The sequence below is a fragment of the Pollachius pollachius genome, assembly GCF_949987615.1.
Source record: "Pollachius pollachius genome assembly, chromosome: 2".
Lineage (NCBI taxonomy): Eukaryota > Metazoa > Chordata > Actinopteri > Gadiformes > Gadidae > Pollachius > Pollachius pollachius.
Genome location: NC_136935.1, coordinates 43,735,297 through 43,753,658, shown reverse-complemented (window position 1 = coordinate 43,753,658; position 18,362 = coordinate 43,735,297). Strand labels below are relative to the sequence as shown.

At 42.5% G+C, this 18,362-nt stretch overlaps 1 protein-coding gene and 1 long non-coding RNA gene across 2 annotated transcripts; both read right to left on the bottom strand.

The window, feature by feature from the left end:
• Positions 1 to 1,303: 1,303 nt before the first annotated feature.
• gpr108 (G protein-coupled receptor 108) lies at positions 1,304 to 12,499 on the bottom strand. The gene is made up of 18 exons (XM_079729534.1): positions 11,925 to 12,499; positions 11,490 to 11,606; positions 11,284 to 11,334; positions 10,837 to 10,928; positions 10,651 to 10,733; positions 10,304 to 10,494; positions 10,147 to 10,203; positions 9,893 to 9,994; positions 8,529 to 8,662; positions 8,172 to 8,247; positions 7,808 to 7,881; positions 5,951 to 6,068; positions 5,524 to 5,654; positions 4,466 to 4,509; positions 4,113 to 4,162; positions 3,886 to 3,969; positions 3,457 to 3,578; positions 1,304 to 3,118 (listed from the first exon to the last, which is right to left on the bottom strand). Exons 1-18 carry the CDS (start codon positions 12,012 to 12,014, stop codon positions 3,031 to 3,033), a joined length of 1,704 nt encoding a protein of 567 aa, XP_079585660.1. The 5' UTR covers positions 12,015 to 12,499; the 3' UTR covers positions 1,304 to 3,030.
• A 326-nt stretch (positions 12,500 to 12,825) lies between these two features.
• LOC307071466 lies at positions 12,826 to 17,514 on the bottom strand. The gene is made up of 4 exons (XR_013811622.1): positions 17,447 to 17,514; positions 15,030 to 15,148; positions 13,158 to 13,485; positions 12,826 to 13,039 (listed from the first exon to the last, which is right to left on the bottom strand). It is a non-coding gene; the product is annotated as an uncharacterized lncRNA (long non-coding RNA).
• Positions 17,515 to 18,362: the final 848 nt, after the last annotated feature.

The following is an 18,362-nucleotide window of genomic DNA, read 5'->3' as shown; positions in this document are numbered from 1 at the left end:
TTGAGGGTTTTTTTTGAGAGGGGCATCCAAGTTTGAACGATGAATCAATTCAAACAATTGAACATGAGAGGATGTTTTTTAACTGCTATTTAAAAATGGACAAAAGTATGTGTTTATCTCTCTTAGATATATACTTATTTCAATGAAGCACATCTAAATCTCTGCATTGCAGAGATCTAATCGGACATATTATACTTTCCTTTGCGAGCCTATTGTGAAGAAGATATTTGCTGCATCATTCTATATGCAAAGGCGTTTTAAGGTCATAGACTTACCATTTGGATCATAACATTTATCCTAGTCATACACCATATAAACCGGCTTATAAACCTAAGGCTATCTCTTGGAAATGCATTGGGGACAATGATAATAACATAGGGTAGCAATAGGTTTGGAACTAAAAGTATTTGTTTCTAAAATATTTATATACGATTCAATTTCTCATAGGCATAATAAACCTTGCGCAAACTCGGAATCTTGGCCATGCTATCCAGATTTGATCGGACGGTCAATACATCAAATTAAAACCTAACCTTAATAAAATGATGTGTTTTCCTTAGAAGCTTGTCGAATTAACAAAAAAACATTTCGCACGATATTGCCATTGATCTACCGTTAACGAAAACTTTAAATTCATCTGCATGACATCATCATGAGTTATCATAATCGCCTTATAACTTGAGCGCTGGTCAATTGCGACGAAGCAAGCAATTGTCCAATAAATATTATTAAAATAAATGCCTCTGGTTTCCTTAAATCTTGTGTCCAGCAGTACTCAAGCGTCGTATTGTCCCATGTTCGAGTCATTGCCCAACTGCGTAGGCTACTACTTACATCGTGGCGGTCCCGTATGCGCCCATATTCCACCTGCAAAAAGACCGCAGAAGAGACTGCAGTGGATACTGGCCGACTCGTGCGCACTGCAAGGTACCGGTGGATTTACTGCAGACTGCAGTGAGGACGTTCCCTCTGACTCGTGTGGGGGGGTGGGGCATGGAACCGACTGGATAGCCAGGCATCTCATCCCCTGTAGGTCACCGCCAACAATGTCAAATGGATGGAAAATCCTTACCAATACAAAATATAGCCTATATTATTTGTTACACTTGAATATGCCTGCATGAGCGTATGACATTAAAATATAACATTTAGAAAAGTTGATTTGATAAGTAAAATTGTAATATCTCTTCTGTGGAAAATAGTGGAAATAAAACCTAACTGTTGGCAATATCATCTATTCTGAGTGCATGCAGAAGGCCTAAAAGAAAAGAAAGGAATAGAAAAAACATGATCTGATTCAACATTTTTGAAAACACCAGCTTTATTGTTAACAGTTCACACACACATCCATATACTTCTGATTCACGCATGTTATTCTCATTGGAGTAGCGTCTCCTGATAGTATGAAAACCTCTCTACACGATATAACACCGTTTGTGGAAACTGTGGTTCAACCGTCATGTGGAGTGCTGTCTGTGGCTGGGAACTCTGCAGTATGTCCTCCATCGCCCAGGAAAACGACTTCACAAATCTTCATATTGATTCAACAGTGTTATGAACAGGAGGAGAAACAAACCACTTGTAAATACCATCCGAACAAGCTGCGTCCCCCAGCCCGGGCCCCACTCAAGTCTAAGGTAGCCCTCTGTCATTAACAGAAGCCTCTTTAAATTATTTACAATCGCCTTTGCTGCGACGCATGTTTGACCTTGAGCAAATAATTATTAATAATGAATAAAATAGACACGTAAACACCAAAAGCAAAAAACGTAAAAACCAAACCAAGATTAAAGAATTTGGTTAAGTCACATCCTACCACCTACCCAGTGGGAGAGCCTGGTAAAACACCAACACGGTCGGGGGGGGGCCGTCTGTGAAGGGCCACAAAAACAACAACAACAACAACAACATGCGGTCGTGTGTTGACATGGCCCCTCAAATGACGGGACCCTCCCCATGTCTGGGAATGGTCGCAATAACATAAAGCCATAAATTACAGCAGTGCACCTTGGGACAAGGTCAGGAACATCTCAGATTCTTCTCCGCCACGCAAAAATAAAAATAATACTGAAGCACAGCATACAAGCTTAACTTGAGACGACGGCCGTATCGAGATGTACACAGGGAGCGTCCACGCGTGTGTGTGTGTGTGTGTATCTCAATACAGGCGCCTCCGTGTCAGAAAGACAAAGCGTTAGATAGGAGGTGCTGGAGCCATCTGATAAAGGACCAGACAGGGAGATATGACCAAGGTGGTGGTGGTGGTACAAAGAGCAAACATCAGGTTAGGTCTTAAGTCCACATTTGAGGCCATGATACACTCAACAGTATGTACTGTTCAAAATAGTGTTTTGACGGGAAATGAATGTGAGTTTCCTTTGACATTTCACTCTCTCGCTCTCTCTCTCTCTCTCCCCCCCCCCCTCTTAACTGCATACATAAATATGCACACCACGCACAAAAAAAAAAGGTAAAGCCCACTTACTGGCAAAAGTACCGTTTACACAGCCAATACCAGGAAACCCAAGATAGCCGTCTCAAAATAATGAATGAGAAAGAGAGAGACCGAAAGACAAGAGGAAAACATGAGCACTCTCCTCCATTCTACTCTGAACCATCATTGTATCTGATATATATATATATATATATATATATATATATATATATATATATATATATATATATATATATATATATATATATATATATATATATATATATATATATATCGAGCAGTCTCTAGATGGTGTCTAAGGAAACCCAGGTCCAAACAGTCTTTTGCGTTGCATAGCCAGACAGTGAGCGCTTCAACAGGTCACGTCAAAGAGTTTCAAAGAAAAGAGAGCACTTTGTGGGCGGGGGGCGGGGGGAGGCAGGGTTGGTCCCGGTGTGCTCCCCCCAGCCCTCTCTTGGACCTGCAGTCCTGGTTTGGGTGGGGGGGGGGGGTTTGGAAAGAGAGAGAGAGAGCGAGAGAGCGAGAGAGAGAGGAAGAGAGATTGGATCCCTCCCCACAGATGCACACTCCCCCCTTCACAAGGTGGACTCCCTCTGCCGCTCGCGTCCATTGGACGTCTTCTTGACTTTGGTGATCCCCTCCAACGCACCGGACTCAGTCACACTTTATTACCAAGGAGAAGGAGATGGATTTAATAGTTTTAATATTTTTAGCATTTTGCATTTTGTACTTTTGCTCATTTATACTTGTCGTTCGTTACTCTTTCTATTTGTAACATGCTGTTCGCTGCTGCTGGAAGTGCAACTTCCTGAGGGAACATTCCCGAGGGATTAATAAAGTTCCTATCTATCTATCTAGAGGAGGAGACAGAGGTAGGTGAGGGGGGGGGAGTTAGGAGGACGTCTTGCTGCGAAGCGCAGCCGCCGGGGGCTCGAAACCCAGTGCCTTTCGGCGGGGAGTGGAGCCCCTCTCAACCAGTCACGCGGCTCCGCGGTACTCACACTTCGTCCATCTCCACGTCCTCCTCGTCCAGGGGCAGCTGGAGGTAGGGGTTGTTGGACGCCGGGCGGAACTTGTAGCCCGTCAGCACGAAGAAGATCAGGGTAGAGGCCTCCACCAGGAGCTGGAGGAGAGACGCAGGGACCGAGGAGAGGAACGCTCAGTGAAGTCTGACGTAATGGGGCGGATAGCGCAGACTGGACATTTGCACAAAATATATCAAGTCATATGGATAAACAACTAAAAGGAGTAAATAGGTTACATTGAAGTTAGAAAAAAGTACAACAACAATTACAGGCAAAAGACCCGCGACATCTTGATGACTTAATGCGACTGTGTGAGACGTGACTTTGGGAAACTTCAGTGGTGGGATACACCTCGAAGCAAACCGTGGTGTTCCTCTATAGCATTCATTCACCGCATACTCTTACCTCGTAGCACCACTGCCACTGGAATGGCATGGTGACTTTGAGCAGAATGGCAATGATCCGCGTGAAGTAGATGTAGCATACAATCTGTAGGGAAGGAGGAAGCAAGAAAATGTACGACATATATATATATATATATATATATATATATGTTAGGAAGGCTATGAATTGCATGTTGTAATGCAAGGTCTGTGTATGTAGTCTGGTGGGCTAATCAGAACATCACTCACCATGACGTAGTAATGCCGGAAGAGTTTGAGCTTCTCCAGATTCATGGCCGCTGTGGAGGGAGAATTTTGCACAGAAAGCAATATCTACAGTGAGTAATGAGTATTTGCCTCTGTATACATGGATCTGCTTAATGGGAAAACCCTGAAAACAATGTACATGTTAGCAGTGGTGATCGGAGAGAAGAGTCAGAGAGGAACGACACATGGGAGGAATAACTCAAACTCAGCTAAGACTGCTCTCCCTGTGCCAGCCCAAACACTGATGTCGTTCTACGTCTCCTCACAAGACAACGCAAGGCAAGGACGTCTCTGACCACAGTATTAACACATGCTGGCATGGACAGATGTCTTACCTTTGCCATCAGTGCTGGAGGCCTCTTGTAGGTGACGAATGGACCTGCAAACACACTCCCGTCAACAACAAGACATTCTCCAGGCAGGCATAATAGTGTTGGGATTCATCGGTGGGCAACTAAGCACATGTAAGCCTTGGGACACTGTGTGCATACATGAATGCTTGTAAAGTACAGTGCCCCCTCCGCAGTGGGCCTTCTAAAGGATGCCGTTTTCATCTCGGAACTAGGGATATATCTATATCGATTTTTTAGGTCCGATGCCCATACCGATTCTTTTCATCAGCCTTAGCCGATGACCGATACGGGCTGCCCAATTTTCTTGAGCCATATTTGGAACCGATACTGTTCTTTATTTTTATTTTTTTATAAATCGGCCGATGCGATACACGTAAAAAAAGTACATAAATCGATATATCACTACTCGGAACCAGAAGATGCTCTGGCCCAACTTCTGGAGGGAGACTGCACAGCTCCTGGCACCAGCATGTGCGAGGGGGCGGAGTTACGCAGTGTTTCCTGTTTTGTTACCACCCCTTTGTCCCAGCCCTCCTACTTATTGTATATTGTATGTCCTGGCACTTAATGTACTCACTTATTGTGTGTCGTATTTAGTTATAGTACCAAGTTATGTAGCATCTTATCCTAGCTATCTTTGTTGTATACGGGGACTGGGTTAACCTAGCGATTTGAGGGATCATTGGGTTCTTTGCACGTGGTTCTATGAACAACCTTACTATACCGTCGGCGATATATTTTTTCACTTTCTTATGAAAAAATGTATTAATTGTAAGACGCTTTGGATAAAAGCCTCTGCTAAATGCCCTAAATATAAATGTCTCAATGTCAATGTTGTTATGAACCTATTCGTCCGAGGTAAACTAATTTGCGTCGGTCTACTAAGCACGCTGGTATCAGCACAGGACGTTTTAGGTAGTCTTCCCACCTACTGCGGGGAAGTTACATATACCAGCTCCGGCCTAGTTTAATGTTGGCTGTTGAACGAGGTCAGACGTCAGATGGTCATATGACGCCTGATTTGTGAGACAAACACTGACCAGACCACAGGAAAGAGGATGGCGCCACAGCAGAGGAGGTCCACCAGGAAGAGGATCTCCTTCCACAGAGCGTATTCACTGGACCCCTCCTCACCAGACTCGATGATGATGAAGGCGATGTTGGCCAGCACCTGAAGGGACCGAGTGGGTCAGAACGTACCGCATTGTCAGCACAAAGCCGTTAGGAATGATGAGGAGAAAATATAACGTTTTCAAGTGGAAGCGTTGAGGTATTCCAGTGTTCAGTAGATAGCATACATAACTAGGAATGCATCCATGCATCTAATCCTGACGTATCAACAGTGAATATATTTTCATAAATAGAATGCGTGTCATAATAATAATGCACAGCCTCCATGCTTTGCACACACACAGACACACACACACACACACACACACACACACACACACACACACACACACACACCTGGAGCGGGATGACAATCATAAAGATCTTCTTTTCCTTGTCAGACAGGATGTACTTGACAAAGGCCCAGCCGGTGCCGATCAAAGCCAGGGTGATGAAGAGGAGGGCACCCTTCAGCCTGTAAAGCAAACGCCCACAGGTCAGTGTACAGACTCTTGAAAAGTCCCCCCCGCCTTAAAGTGGGGCCACCCCCATGGACAGCACGGGGCGTCTGGGAGGCAACCCGCACTTGCCACGTCACTCCCCGTCGGAAGTCAAAATCACTTTCTATGAAGTCAAAACCGTGGTTTTCAATGAGAGCAACCACACCCTCCCACACAGCTTGGTACTTTGTTTTTGTTCTACCATGTGACGTAGCGCTCCGTGGCTCTTCGGGTGTGCGACTGCTTTCCCTTTACAAAAAGGTATGCCGTATGCCGTATAGCAATAGCTAAAGCAAATACTAGCGGCTATGCTTTGCACCACGGTAGTCTGTTCGGATTTAGTCTCTTTTTGACGCGATATGTGGTGGAAGCGGCGTGGGGTTGGAGCACATTCTCGGCGTCCGTGGAAGGAAGAGACGATGCCCTAGGTTTGGCCATCCATCGGACTCATTTAACCCAGCAGTAGAGATGGGCGATATGGCCTAAAATCCATATTGCGATATACATTGCAGCCTCTTGCGATAACGATATATATCACGATATAAAATCATAAAATAACCGTTTCAGAACAGGTTACATAGACCCTAAGGAAAGCCAAACTACTAAATGTATTTAAAAAAAAAGAGAAATATAGTATGTCATTTCGAGAACATTTATTGTGAAACACTGTAATCATACAACATAATGTTGCAGATAAATAAAATTAGTATTGGGTTTCTTTCCTTTAGTGCAAACCATTCTAAAAGGCACTACACTTAGTTTAAGTCCTTGGTTCTTAAATGCCACCCAAGATGCAGAGAACAGGAAAAACGGGTGTCTTTCTAGATAAGGAACAGACACTGTACTGACAATTAGGGATGGGCATGATTAATTGATGATCGATCATTGATTGTTAATATTTTTGTCGATTACGTGATATTTTTAACCATCAAAAGGAGGTTGACCCAGCCGGAGAGGTGGTCTCGGAGACGTTGCTCAACATGGAGCAAAGAGGAGACGGAACGTCTTTTGGATATTTGGGTCCGATATCCAAAAGACATTCCGTCTCCTCTTTGCTCCATGTTGAGCCACCACCCGACGGTCCGACAAAAGCAAGTAAAAAGTATGCTGGAAAACATAACTTAAAAGGCCGATGCAGTTAACACATTCCGAGTCAGGATGAGGGAGAAGGAGTTGGACCAGTCCGCAGATCAATGTATATCACGCTGGATATCCATGATTGTTTACTTTCACCGGTGCTTCCGCCCCCCCCCCCCCCTTTTTCTTTAACGCTTTACAACGCCCCAGACCTTTTTGTCCAATGATTTAACCCATTCAGACCGGATCACGCATCTGTGCGTGTTTACCTTTAAGACCAGATTGCGCATCAATGCGTGTTTACCATAAACCCATTTGTACCGGCTGCGCGGAGCAACATTGTATCTACTAGATACAATGTTGCGCTGCACAGTTAACGTTCTTTGCACACATGCAGGTTTGTTGACGAATTCTGGCACTGTTGCGAAAATTGCAATGTGAAAAGGAATTGCACCAAACCAAAAATTAAACATTGTATTTTGCGTCATCAACATGCATTATCGCGATAGAATTAAAATCTCTATCGTAGGCCATTTTTTTTATCGTTTGTATCGTATATCGTTTATATCGCGCATTACTACCCAGCAGCATGCCCTGACAACACAAAGACACACTGCCATGATACGGTCCCACTTACAGATGTGTGATGTAGTACATGACAGCCCAGCCTTCGATGGGGTGTCCCTTTGTGTTGATGAAATGGAAGTTGATCTAAGGAAGACAAATAGATAAATAAAAAATTGTACAGGCGTACATCATTACCATGAGGAACACAGTCTACCCCAAACACATCTGTTTTGGTGGAGGATAATAGTGGATAATATATAGTAATACATGTTTATAGGATACGATTTTATGTACAGAAGTAACCTAGCTGTGGCAGAGTGCCAGCAAAAGCTTGCACTTCTAAATCAGTAAATCAGAGGACAATTCCCTTTTAAAGAACTGAAAGAGATAAACTATTAAAAAGTGCACACACAGACACACACAGCTTTACTTACACTATGGAAGACCAGGGAGACAGCCTTGGTAAAGGCGAGTGCTGCCATCAGCCAGTGGATCTTAAACACACTGTATCTGCAAATGAGTGGGAAATCAGGGATGTTAAACCTTGCTGTGCTGTCCTATTTCAAAGCTAATGCGGGGAGAAAATGCACAGCCCAAGTATTTATTTCCTTGGCTTTCTGTTAACTCCCACCCCCATCCTTTAAACATATGCAGAGTATCCCCTGCATGCATTTAGCTCCAATTATATATATATATATAGTTGTTGGCCGTGTGCAACCATATCCATAGTGCAAGTCACACACACCTAAGCTGGAAGAAAATGCTAGATAAAGGAACCCTGCTATGCGTACCTGTGCTTCATCAGAGTGTAGACCCAGATCAGAGCAGCGGTGAAGAAGACTCCAGCCATACAGATGTAGAGGCGGGGAAGGGGGATCTCTGCAGCAGACAGGTAGCCACCAGGATTCACCTCCCTCACCGCCACCTGAGCAGAAGACATGCAGGTTACCATGGACGACGTCCACTGTTATCCAATCAGAGTACCAACTGAGGCTGACAACAATCAAAGCAACTGTAGAAAAAAGCAGCCTGACAAATCAAAATTTATATATATATATATATATATATATATATATATATATATATATATATATATATATATTTATTAGGGATGCACCGAAATGAAAATTCTTGGCCGAAACCGAAAAACGAAAATGAGGAAACCAAGGACAAAAACCGAAAACCGAAAGAAATCATTATGCCAATTATAAGTACCATTGCATTTATGGCTATGACCATGTACTAACTTCATTCAAATCAAGGCATTGCAATTCAAAGAATAAATCAATTACAAAAGTATGAAAATATTTATTTAGCACTGACATTACAACAATGCACAATATAAAATAAAATGTTTAACTTGACCCCACTCATGTGTACATCAAATAAATAATAATTTACAGGCCTATAACTGACTGGCCTGCTGAAAGATTGTAAAATTAAATATGTTACAAAAACACTAAGTGCATTTAAATCAAGTGCATTCTCTGTAGGACTACTGTGCCGTTAGACTGCGCATACTGGTGAGGCTGACGTCTGAGCTTCATATGTCTGTCGTGAAACTGATTGCTGTAATATCTGACGCTATAAATTCATGGACGTTAGCTGCAACAACATTAAATAGCTCAGGTAAACAGACGTCTGAGAAATGCCATCTGCTCGGCATGGCATAACGGGCTCAATATGCTCTATGAGCCTACGAAACCCTACATCCTCTACAACAGAGAACGGCTGGTCATCTAAGGCAATGAATTACATAACTTTCTGCGTAATGCCCTTTGCCTTGGCACCATCACTTGGAAACCTTCTTGCCTTTTCAGAAACGTCTACCACAGATGGAGTGGGCGCGCTCAGATTTATTTTTCTTTTCTGTGCCGCATTCTTCTCACATTGAGGATCAGGATGTTTTGATTTCAAGTGATTAATTAAACCTGACGTGGAGAAACTCTTTGTAGATGTACCCCCTCTTGAAATTTCGGCATTACAATTTTTGCAAATCGCAAATTTTTTTTTTTTTTCGGTGCATCCTATATATATATATATATATATATATATAATAAATAATTAAATAATTAAATAAATAAATAAATGTGTGTGTGTGTGATGGAGAATACACAAACCCAATCAATCATTCGATTTTGAGATAAAAACTTACACTGAGGGAGAAGGGGGAGTCCAGTCCAGGCACCTTCTTGATGCAGTAGTGGAAGTTGAGGTTGTACAGACCCTCAGCCAAGGGACCAAATGTGATGTTGAACTGGGACAGAGGATTGATTCTAAATCAACAACAACCTGAAATACACCCTGAAACTTACAGTAAAAAAAAAAAAAAACACTGTATTTTCTCTCTCTTGTCTTTCTCACTCTTCTCTTTGGGGTTGGTCATATTTTTTGCATTTGTGTACTCACATGGAAGTTGCCGTTAACTTTATCCAGAGCGATAATCTGCTGTTTGCCCTTCTCCAGCTATAGAAAAGCAAAGAACATATAATATACTACATATATTACTAGCTACTTGCACTCCTCTGCTTTGGACTAGGACACGGACACACAAAAACACACACACCTGGATGCCATCGTCCTCATCTACTGCAGGTTTTGGTGGTGGGACAGTCTTGATTTTTATCGTGGGTGCCACATTCTGCTGCCCCTCTGGTTCAATCTTGGTTTCTTTCTGAACACCATCTTTGAGCTTTGTGTTAAGTGGGGCGGGAACTACAGGTCCAGCTTCAGGAGCATCCCTGGTCTTCCTCACACCTAAGGGCGGCAACAAAAAAAGAAAACGCATCATTTGCCATTCCTTTGACAAAATATTTGTCTCTACAAGAACACAGACAATGTATTGATAGATAGACAAAGTTTGCATTGAATTATTTCCTTGTTGTGTCTCACTCAGTTATAAGAAGCACTTACTTTCCTCTTTGACAGAGCCGTCCTCGGATTTCATGGTTGCTCTAAGCCAGTGGTCCAGGAGACCTAAAGGCCGCACAATGACCCTACACATGCACGCCAACACACAGACAAACCAAAAGTTAAGGCCCAGTGTACAGCGGATGACACATGGGTGTTCATGTGCAATAATTCATGAATTCATCCCACCTGGACTTCTTCGTATCAATAATGAATAGGATCAGGGGCTGGTCATTGGTCGACTCTTTGAGGACGAGAGGGCATGTCTTGGGTTCCTCTGCCTGAGAAACATGATGAAATCGACATGCCTTTAATATATGCATTATTCCTAGTCCTCTTAGACAAGGGGAGTTTAGGTTCAACAACGTGCTGGATAGTATCATGTGTGCTGCCGTAACCTCCACATTGATACAAGGCTAAAGTATTTAATTTATTTAAATGTTATACTACGTCATATGTACTTCATTTAGAATACCTTCAATATGAAGGGCTCTATAATATCTTATAAATTCTCACCATAAATAGTGATTTAAAATGGGTGTTGACTTCATATTTAGTAACAACAATAACCTTGAATTCAGGCCTCAATGGATTGCGGCATAGATTGTTAGGTGAGATTTGCATTGGTGTACTTACAGTGTAAGAGAGAACTCCATTCACACGAGACTTGCTGATACTGAAACCAACCTAGAGGGAGAGTAGACATGTATGGAAAACATCCCGAATCAAGGCAAACACTCACAAACACTCACCAATTCTATTAAATTGTGAATGACTCTTTCAAAAGAAACAATGTTTTGAATGCACTAACTAAACAACTTTAGACACAGACGAGTACTCACTGGGTAGTTTTCGTTATCAACATTATCTGGGATGGACAGAGAAAGAAGTTTCACATCTAGAGATCCGTTGGCGTTAAACCCAAACGTATTAAGATGGACGATCGACCGGGTATCATTCTGGGGAAAGAAGAGAATAGATGCGATTGGGTTAACGATGAAGAATAAAGCTACGTTTATAACGCGCTCTGCCGTATGGTTAACTAACGTTACATACACGTTTATCCGCAAGCCATAAGTACGAATATAACCGTACAATTAACAAAAAACCACCATACTGTAGTACACACACAAACAGAAGGCATATCAAGACTATAGCCAATTGTACTTTACTTCCAGATGGACACAGGACACAAGCAGCACCCTGGGCTGCTGGTAGTAGCTAGCTTAAGGTAAGCGCCCAGGCTAACCACAGTGGATCCACATCTGTACACTTACCTTCAGCTCCAGTGTGTGTATCCTGGCGTCGCATCCACACAGGACGTGTAGCAACAGAAGCGCACCAAAAAACAATCCCCTTTTCGCCATCGTTCTTTGCAGGGTATATTGTTATTCAAACGCTAGCTAGGTACCCACACCAATCTTGCTTGTTAGCAAGCAAGCTAGCACTTGCCGATTATATCCCTGGATACCCAGTCAGCTTTGGTATTATCCTCTTTAACAGAGGGATTGGTAGGTCTTCTCTTAAAGAGGCCAATTCAATGACATTTACCAATATTCTAACGTCCTTGTTGGTTTTATCTTTCACAACACCGACGGGAGTGCTTGTTAGAAAGTGTCAAGATCTCGCTTCCTGGTCTCCGCTATCCCGTTCCTACATGGAGGGTCACGACAACAGCGACAAAGAGTCCATCATCTCAGTACCGTCGAAAATATGCATTCTTTAATGCCCTGTGGCGCAGGAAATATGTCCGAAAATGTTAGCCTATGTATAAGTAATTTGGTGTTTTCATTCCGCTGTGACCATGCTATTGACTTCTCTGTAGAATCGGATTTAATCATATGCTAGTCCTCCTAGGTCACGTGGTACAGGTGGTACTTCCTGCTTTCAGTCGGACGTCCACGTTGATGATGAAGCGGAAGGCGAGAAGAGTCAACACTTTCTGAGCAATGATTGTGTTGCCTATCGATTTTATGAGATGTTAAACCATTTTGGTCGCTACAATTGGTGCTTGTTATGTTTACTTACACTTCAACTATTCGAGACCTATTTCCCTGCAATTTGTCAAAGTGTGTTAAAAGGGGGATACCCTGTGCTATTCAAAGTAGACTATCTTGAAAAAAAGATAATGCGTCCTATCAAATTGCAGCCCTGTCATAAACACAACAATTCTTTAAAGGTATAAAAGTTTATTAATTTACATTACAAAACAAAATGGCATGGTTTTATTTTTGGATGTTGATGTTGAAATTGATTGAGCCAGTAGAACAGTGGTTGTGGTTAAGTGTAGGCAGCAAGACCACACTGTGATTAGCAGACACAGAGACGCTGGCACTGGGAGTTGATGGTGGGGCAGCAGCACAGTCCACTTGTTCACTGGGTTTGAGTTGGTCTGGAAAACAATGACATGTTAAATCTAATATATTAATGTTGAACAAACTGTACAGAAATATCAAAACAATCCGCCTCAAAAAAAAGTAAAGGTTTTCATTATGAATGCTTTTCCACACCTTTAACTTCCCTTGCTGAACCCCACCGGGTTTTTTCCTCTAACTTCCTTGCGTTTTCGTTGAGGTTCATCTTCTTCAGGATCCCCAGTGTGACGGTGACAGCTCGGGTATGGCCGTAGCGTCCCACCATGTGGTCCACGGTCACGTGCTCCAGTGGGTCCTCAAGGAGGCTCTTGGGAATAGGTTTAAAGTCTATTTGGCCCGAGTCCGAGAGATACGACTGGAACTTTTTGAAGTCATTGGATCCCAGTTCCTCCAGAGAGTTTAGGAGGATTTCTCGAATGTTCATTTTCTCTGAGCTTCACCTCAAAGGCTGTGACCCAGTGTGCTGTGTGGAGGAGAAATCGTTGAAATCAAATCTAGGATGCAAAGGATTGGTGAATCATCTTCACATCGATCGTTCTTTTTCTTGATTTTTCAGCGGCGTTCAATACAATTCAGCCAGACATATTGCTGGAAAAAAAATTCAGCTACAGATCAACCCCCATCTTATACTCTGGTACTTCTCCTTTCTTACAAATAGGATCCAGCTGGTCAAGGTAAACGATACACTGTCATCTCCCAGGATAACAAACGTAGGGGGGCCTCAGGGGTGCATTGGCTCACCTGTATTGTTCACACTCAATACGTCAGACTGCACCTGCTCGGTACCAAACCAGTCTCTGTTAAAATACTCTGATGACTCCACCCTATTGACTACGTTGAAAAATACAGACGATCCCACGCTGTATCAGAGAAATGTTGATTCGTTTGTGGAATGGTGTGACAAGAACACCCTTATTATTAATTCAGTGAAGACAGAGGAAATTATTTTCGGTAAGCCGCCCAACCTGCCAACTCCTCAAAGTGAAAATCCACAATGTTGAAATTAATCAAGTTTCTGCATATAAATACTTAGGTGTCATGGTAGATGAGAACCTCTCTTGGAACCAAAGATTTTCACAAAGACTTTCTTGGTAAAAGGATACAGCACCACATTTATTTTCTCCGTAGGCTAAAATCGTTTGGGGCCAGTAGCCAAATAATTTTTCACCTCTGTAATTCAGAGCATTATGCTCTACTGTAGCACTGCCTGGTTGAGCAACCTCACAGTGAAAAATAAAAGTAAACTGTATAATAAGATTAAAGTTTGCTCTAAAATAATTGGACGTCCCGTAGCTCTCAAAAGCTTTCAAGAGGCCCATAACAACAGCATGCTGAGGCTTGCCGCAAATATTTCCTCTGACTGCACACATGTCTTGAAAAATGAATATCAGCTCCTGCCTTCAAATAGGCATTTCAGAGTCCATCGATTCAACTGAAATAGGCTTAAAAACTCAGTCCATTCTATTACTGAACATACCAAGATGACATTTCCAGAGCATTTATGACTCCAGAGGTACTTTGTATTACTTTTTTAAATTGCCATACCTATCGTTTGTGGTTTGTGTGCTCTGTTGGCTGTGCCATGTCATGTGTCTGTACTTTTGTCTTTCCGGTTAACACCTGTGCTTGCATAATCTGTCATCTGTGCTGCTTGTGTATCGCTGTGCTGTCATGTCATGTGTCATTTGTACTTGTTTACCTGTATGTCCTAAATGTTTTGAGGGGCCTTACCAGGGACGCAAAATTAATTTCAGTGCCCTACTGACAAATAAAGTAGTAGCCTATTGTATCGTATTGTTCATCAGACCGATTCACCACATTCAATTATTGTTCTGTTTTTAAACTCTACACATAGGCCTATACGTCTACTGGAATTTGATCGTTAGTAATATAGTCTTATCTCATATTCATGTTTGAGATAGTAGAAGTAGGTGGTAAACGTGATACGTACATTTGAGTCCAGGCCTACCATCCATACATACGATACACTCACACCCGAAAACTCACCAAGTTTCAGCGGTGTCGTCAATCAATTCAGTTTTGTTTAATGGCGGCTGACATCTCAAAGTCCGCCTCCTTATGTCTGCACTCGCCCAATCAGCTTAGCCTGCCCCAACATAAGAAACCTGCCTCAAAGTGAAACAAAGGGAATAAATATTAACTAAATAACAAAATTTCGAAATACAAAATAAGTTAGGGTTAGGGTTTCTTCCTCTACAATACTTTAGCTTGTTAACAATACTTCCCCTACGTTAACAATGCTGCCCTCGAGTTTAGACCAATTTCCAGCAGACCTGGCCAGGGTAGGGCCGATCACTGTTTATCGCATATGGGCTTCATATGATGAATTCGAGAAGGGCCCAATGGGAGCACCGCATTCTCATTAACAACCAAGATGGCTGCTGGTGAAATGCCCGCCATTAGTTTCTCTGATTGGTTGTAGGTATATCCAATTGCGTCCAGTGGCATTCTTAATCAGCGGCTGTTGATAACGGCCCTTGGAAATCTGAGTTTTGCAGACTGATTTGCATTTTCAATATTGGTTTGACAATGTCAGGCTACAATTGTTGTATTATAACACTTTGGAAAAGGATGTCAGACCTGCTTGGAAATGAGCATATGGCAATGTCTGGTCATTTTCTATGGCCATAACTATTAATTTCAAAATCGTCTCAGAAATATTTGGTTTGTTTTTTGTTTTAGACCCTTCAACATAGCACATCAGACTGGTCAATCTAAAATTAGCAGACTGCATTGTCAGCTTATTTGCTATGGCTACATCTTGTGATTTTCAAATGACCGAGTCTAATTTCCAGTTCAGACCAAAGATTCGCCTCACAACCGCTTGCAACTCGCAACTCCTTGCGACGAGACGGGCTCAGACGTTCTAAAAACTGGGCAGTTCACACTGCTGCAACGGGCGGCGACGGTAGGTGGTTTCCCTAGCAACTGTGAACACTCTGGCACAGCTGTGAGACGCAACAGCATCAGCATCACTTGCGTTCACTAACCTCAGCCTAACTAACTTAGGTTTGCGATTAGTTAGGTTTGCGATTATTTTTATTTTGCTTGAGAGTAGGCTAGAGTTACTGTGTTGTCATTCTCCACCACTTCTGCATTGGAGTAAATACTCGGAGCTTACAGTTTGTTAAGATTAACCGCTAATTGGAAACATTGCATTTTCCGTTAGTTTAATTTCTGTTTGATCTGTCTTTGTTTACCATCGGCTCAACTACTACGTGGAGATGGACAACTTAATTATAAACAGGCCTAGTAGTAATGTTAGTGAGAGTGAAATAGTCGCAGTTTTTACAGTTGCTTTGATCATGAAAAGGAGAAGACGGCGAGAAAGAAAGCCGAGAATATGGAGCCGCAGTTGGGTACTTCAGCGGCAGGAACAGGGTGCCTACACCACTCTGTGTGGAGAGCTGGAAGTCGGGGATATGTCAGCTTTCTCAAATTTTACACGCCTGTCCCCGGTCCAATTCCATCATCTGGAGGATTTGGTGAGGCCTTTAATACAGAAGGTGAACACAAATGTCCGGGACTGCATTTCAGCAGGCGAGAGACTGATTATAACTCTCCGCTTCTTGACAACAGGTGAGTGAACCTTCTGTCATATTACAGTTGCTCTTAAAAACTGCAAGGCATTTGGAAATGTTAACAGATGAGCGCAGCAAGTTTATTCAAGCTGTTCTGTGCAGTGATTGGCTGAAGAGAAATAGCAACATCGTCGCGTTCTAAAACGGGACCTGGCGATTTGGCATGTTCAATCTCTGGCGACTCCTTGCGACTCCTTGAGACTCCTTGCAACAGCCGCGTTGCAACGACCAGTTCACACTGCTGCGACTTTTCCCCTGCGACGTTCTGAAACAGTCTCGTTGCAAGCAGTTGCGAGGCGAATCTTCGGTCTGAACTGGGATTTACAGATGACCAATATCCTGAATTAACTGTCTATTGAAAGGCTTCGTTCACACTGTAAGCCTTTAGTGTTATATTTCGATTTATTGCTCATATCTGATTATTTTGTTTGGCTGTTCGCTTTTTTTTTATGTGGCCAATGTCATATTAGTATTGTTGGTAATTTCGTATGGGCTACGTATAGGCCTATTAGGCGATTACTCATATCCACGGGACTAATTCTGAAACAATACATCAATAAAAATCGACACTGTCTAGCTTATAGCACAGAGACTACACGGTAAAATAGTTGCATTAGAAACCTGTTCGGGCAGCACTTATTTAGTTCCTCTCATGATGATGGTTTCTCCACCCCATCATCGACTTGTTCAGCACCGTGTTAACACGGAGACAACTACACAACTTTTTAAAACTGAGAGAGCTCAGTCTATAGGCCTGGACCAAAAGCCGATGTACTTATTATATTTCCATGACAAAAGTTTGTATGACGCTTTATATCGTACCTTGTCTCCAGTCAGTTGAATGCTCTTCATTGGGTAGAGCGGGTGCGTTAGGATAGGCCTGCTTTCGCTTTCAATCGGCGGAGGATGCTGAGCAAGCATGCAGTCGTATTTCCTGTTGATGCCTTATGACTTTCTTCAACATTTGAACAGAGAACTTCATTACATTTCACTGAAGGGCTGAATAGTCAATACTTTTAAAAGAATGATCACGTTACCTATCCCTTCCATTTTTTAGAGCTGTATTATATGGCAATCTGGCAAATGTTAATTTGGTCATATGTATTATGAAGGCCTGTTTTTTTATTATCTTGAAAAGCAGATGATGCGCCCTATCAAAATGCAAACCTGTGAAAATCACAATCATAACAGATGTAAATAATAGGCTCCTAATGTTGCCTTTACTTACTCTAATCCGGAGGTCTTCAACAGGGGGTCCGCGACCCCTAGGGGGTCCGTGGAGGTACTGCAGGGGGGTCTTGAAAGTTTTGGTTGATTAGACATTTTTTTTATATTCCCCCCGCATTTTTTTCCGCAAATTGAAATGTCTTTAAATACACGTTAACATGAATACAACACACTAGCCGCGTTTACATGGACACTTTTGGTCCGATTAATAATCGAAATAGATCTATTCCTATCATATCTATCCCCTCCTCCGCCGCAAACAATACGTATTGTGATGAGAGTGCGCAGCCAAGACTGTTGAGAGGGAGAGTGCTGTTATGTAAGGGATAATGTAGACAATGTAGATAATGTAACCTACAGAACGCCGGTCATTATCGGGAAAATAAGCGATCAGCAGTGAATAGTCCGCCAAAGACGTTGAAGTCGCTTAGCAACCGGACACGCTGGGGTTGATAAGTTACCGGACTACCTGCGGAGTGTTAAGAAAGGCACTAACAAACTAACTAACAAA

Bases quoted from the DNA above. Each gene is read 5' to 3' on its own strand.
- gpr108 (XM_079729534.1), bottom strand. From the start codon at position 12,014: ATGGCGAAAAGGGGATTGTTTTTTGGTGCGCTTCTGTTGCTACACGTC. The intron at 11,335-11,489 runs GTGAGTACTCGT...CTCTCCCTCTAG, and splicing joins TTGATAACGAAAACTACCCA to GTTGGTTTCAGTATCAGCAA. The intron at 10,495-10,650 runs GTAAGTGCTTCT...TGCCGCCCTTAG, and splicing joins CGGCTCTGTCAAAGAGGAAA to GTGTGAGGAAGACCAGGGAT.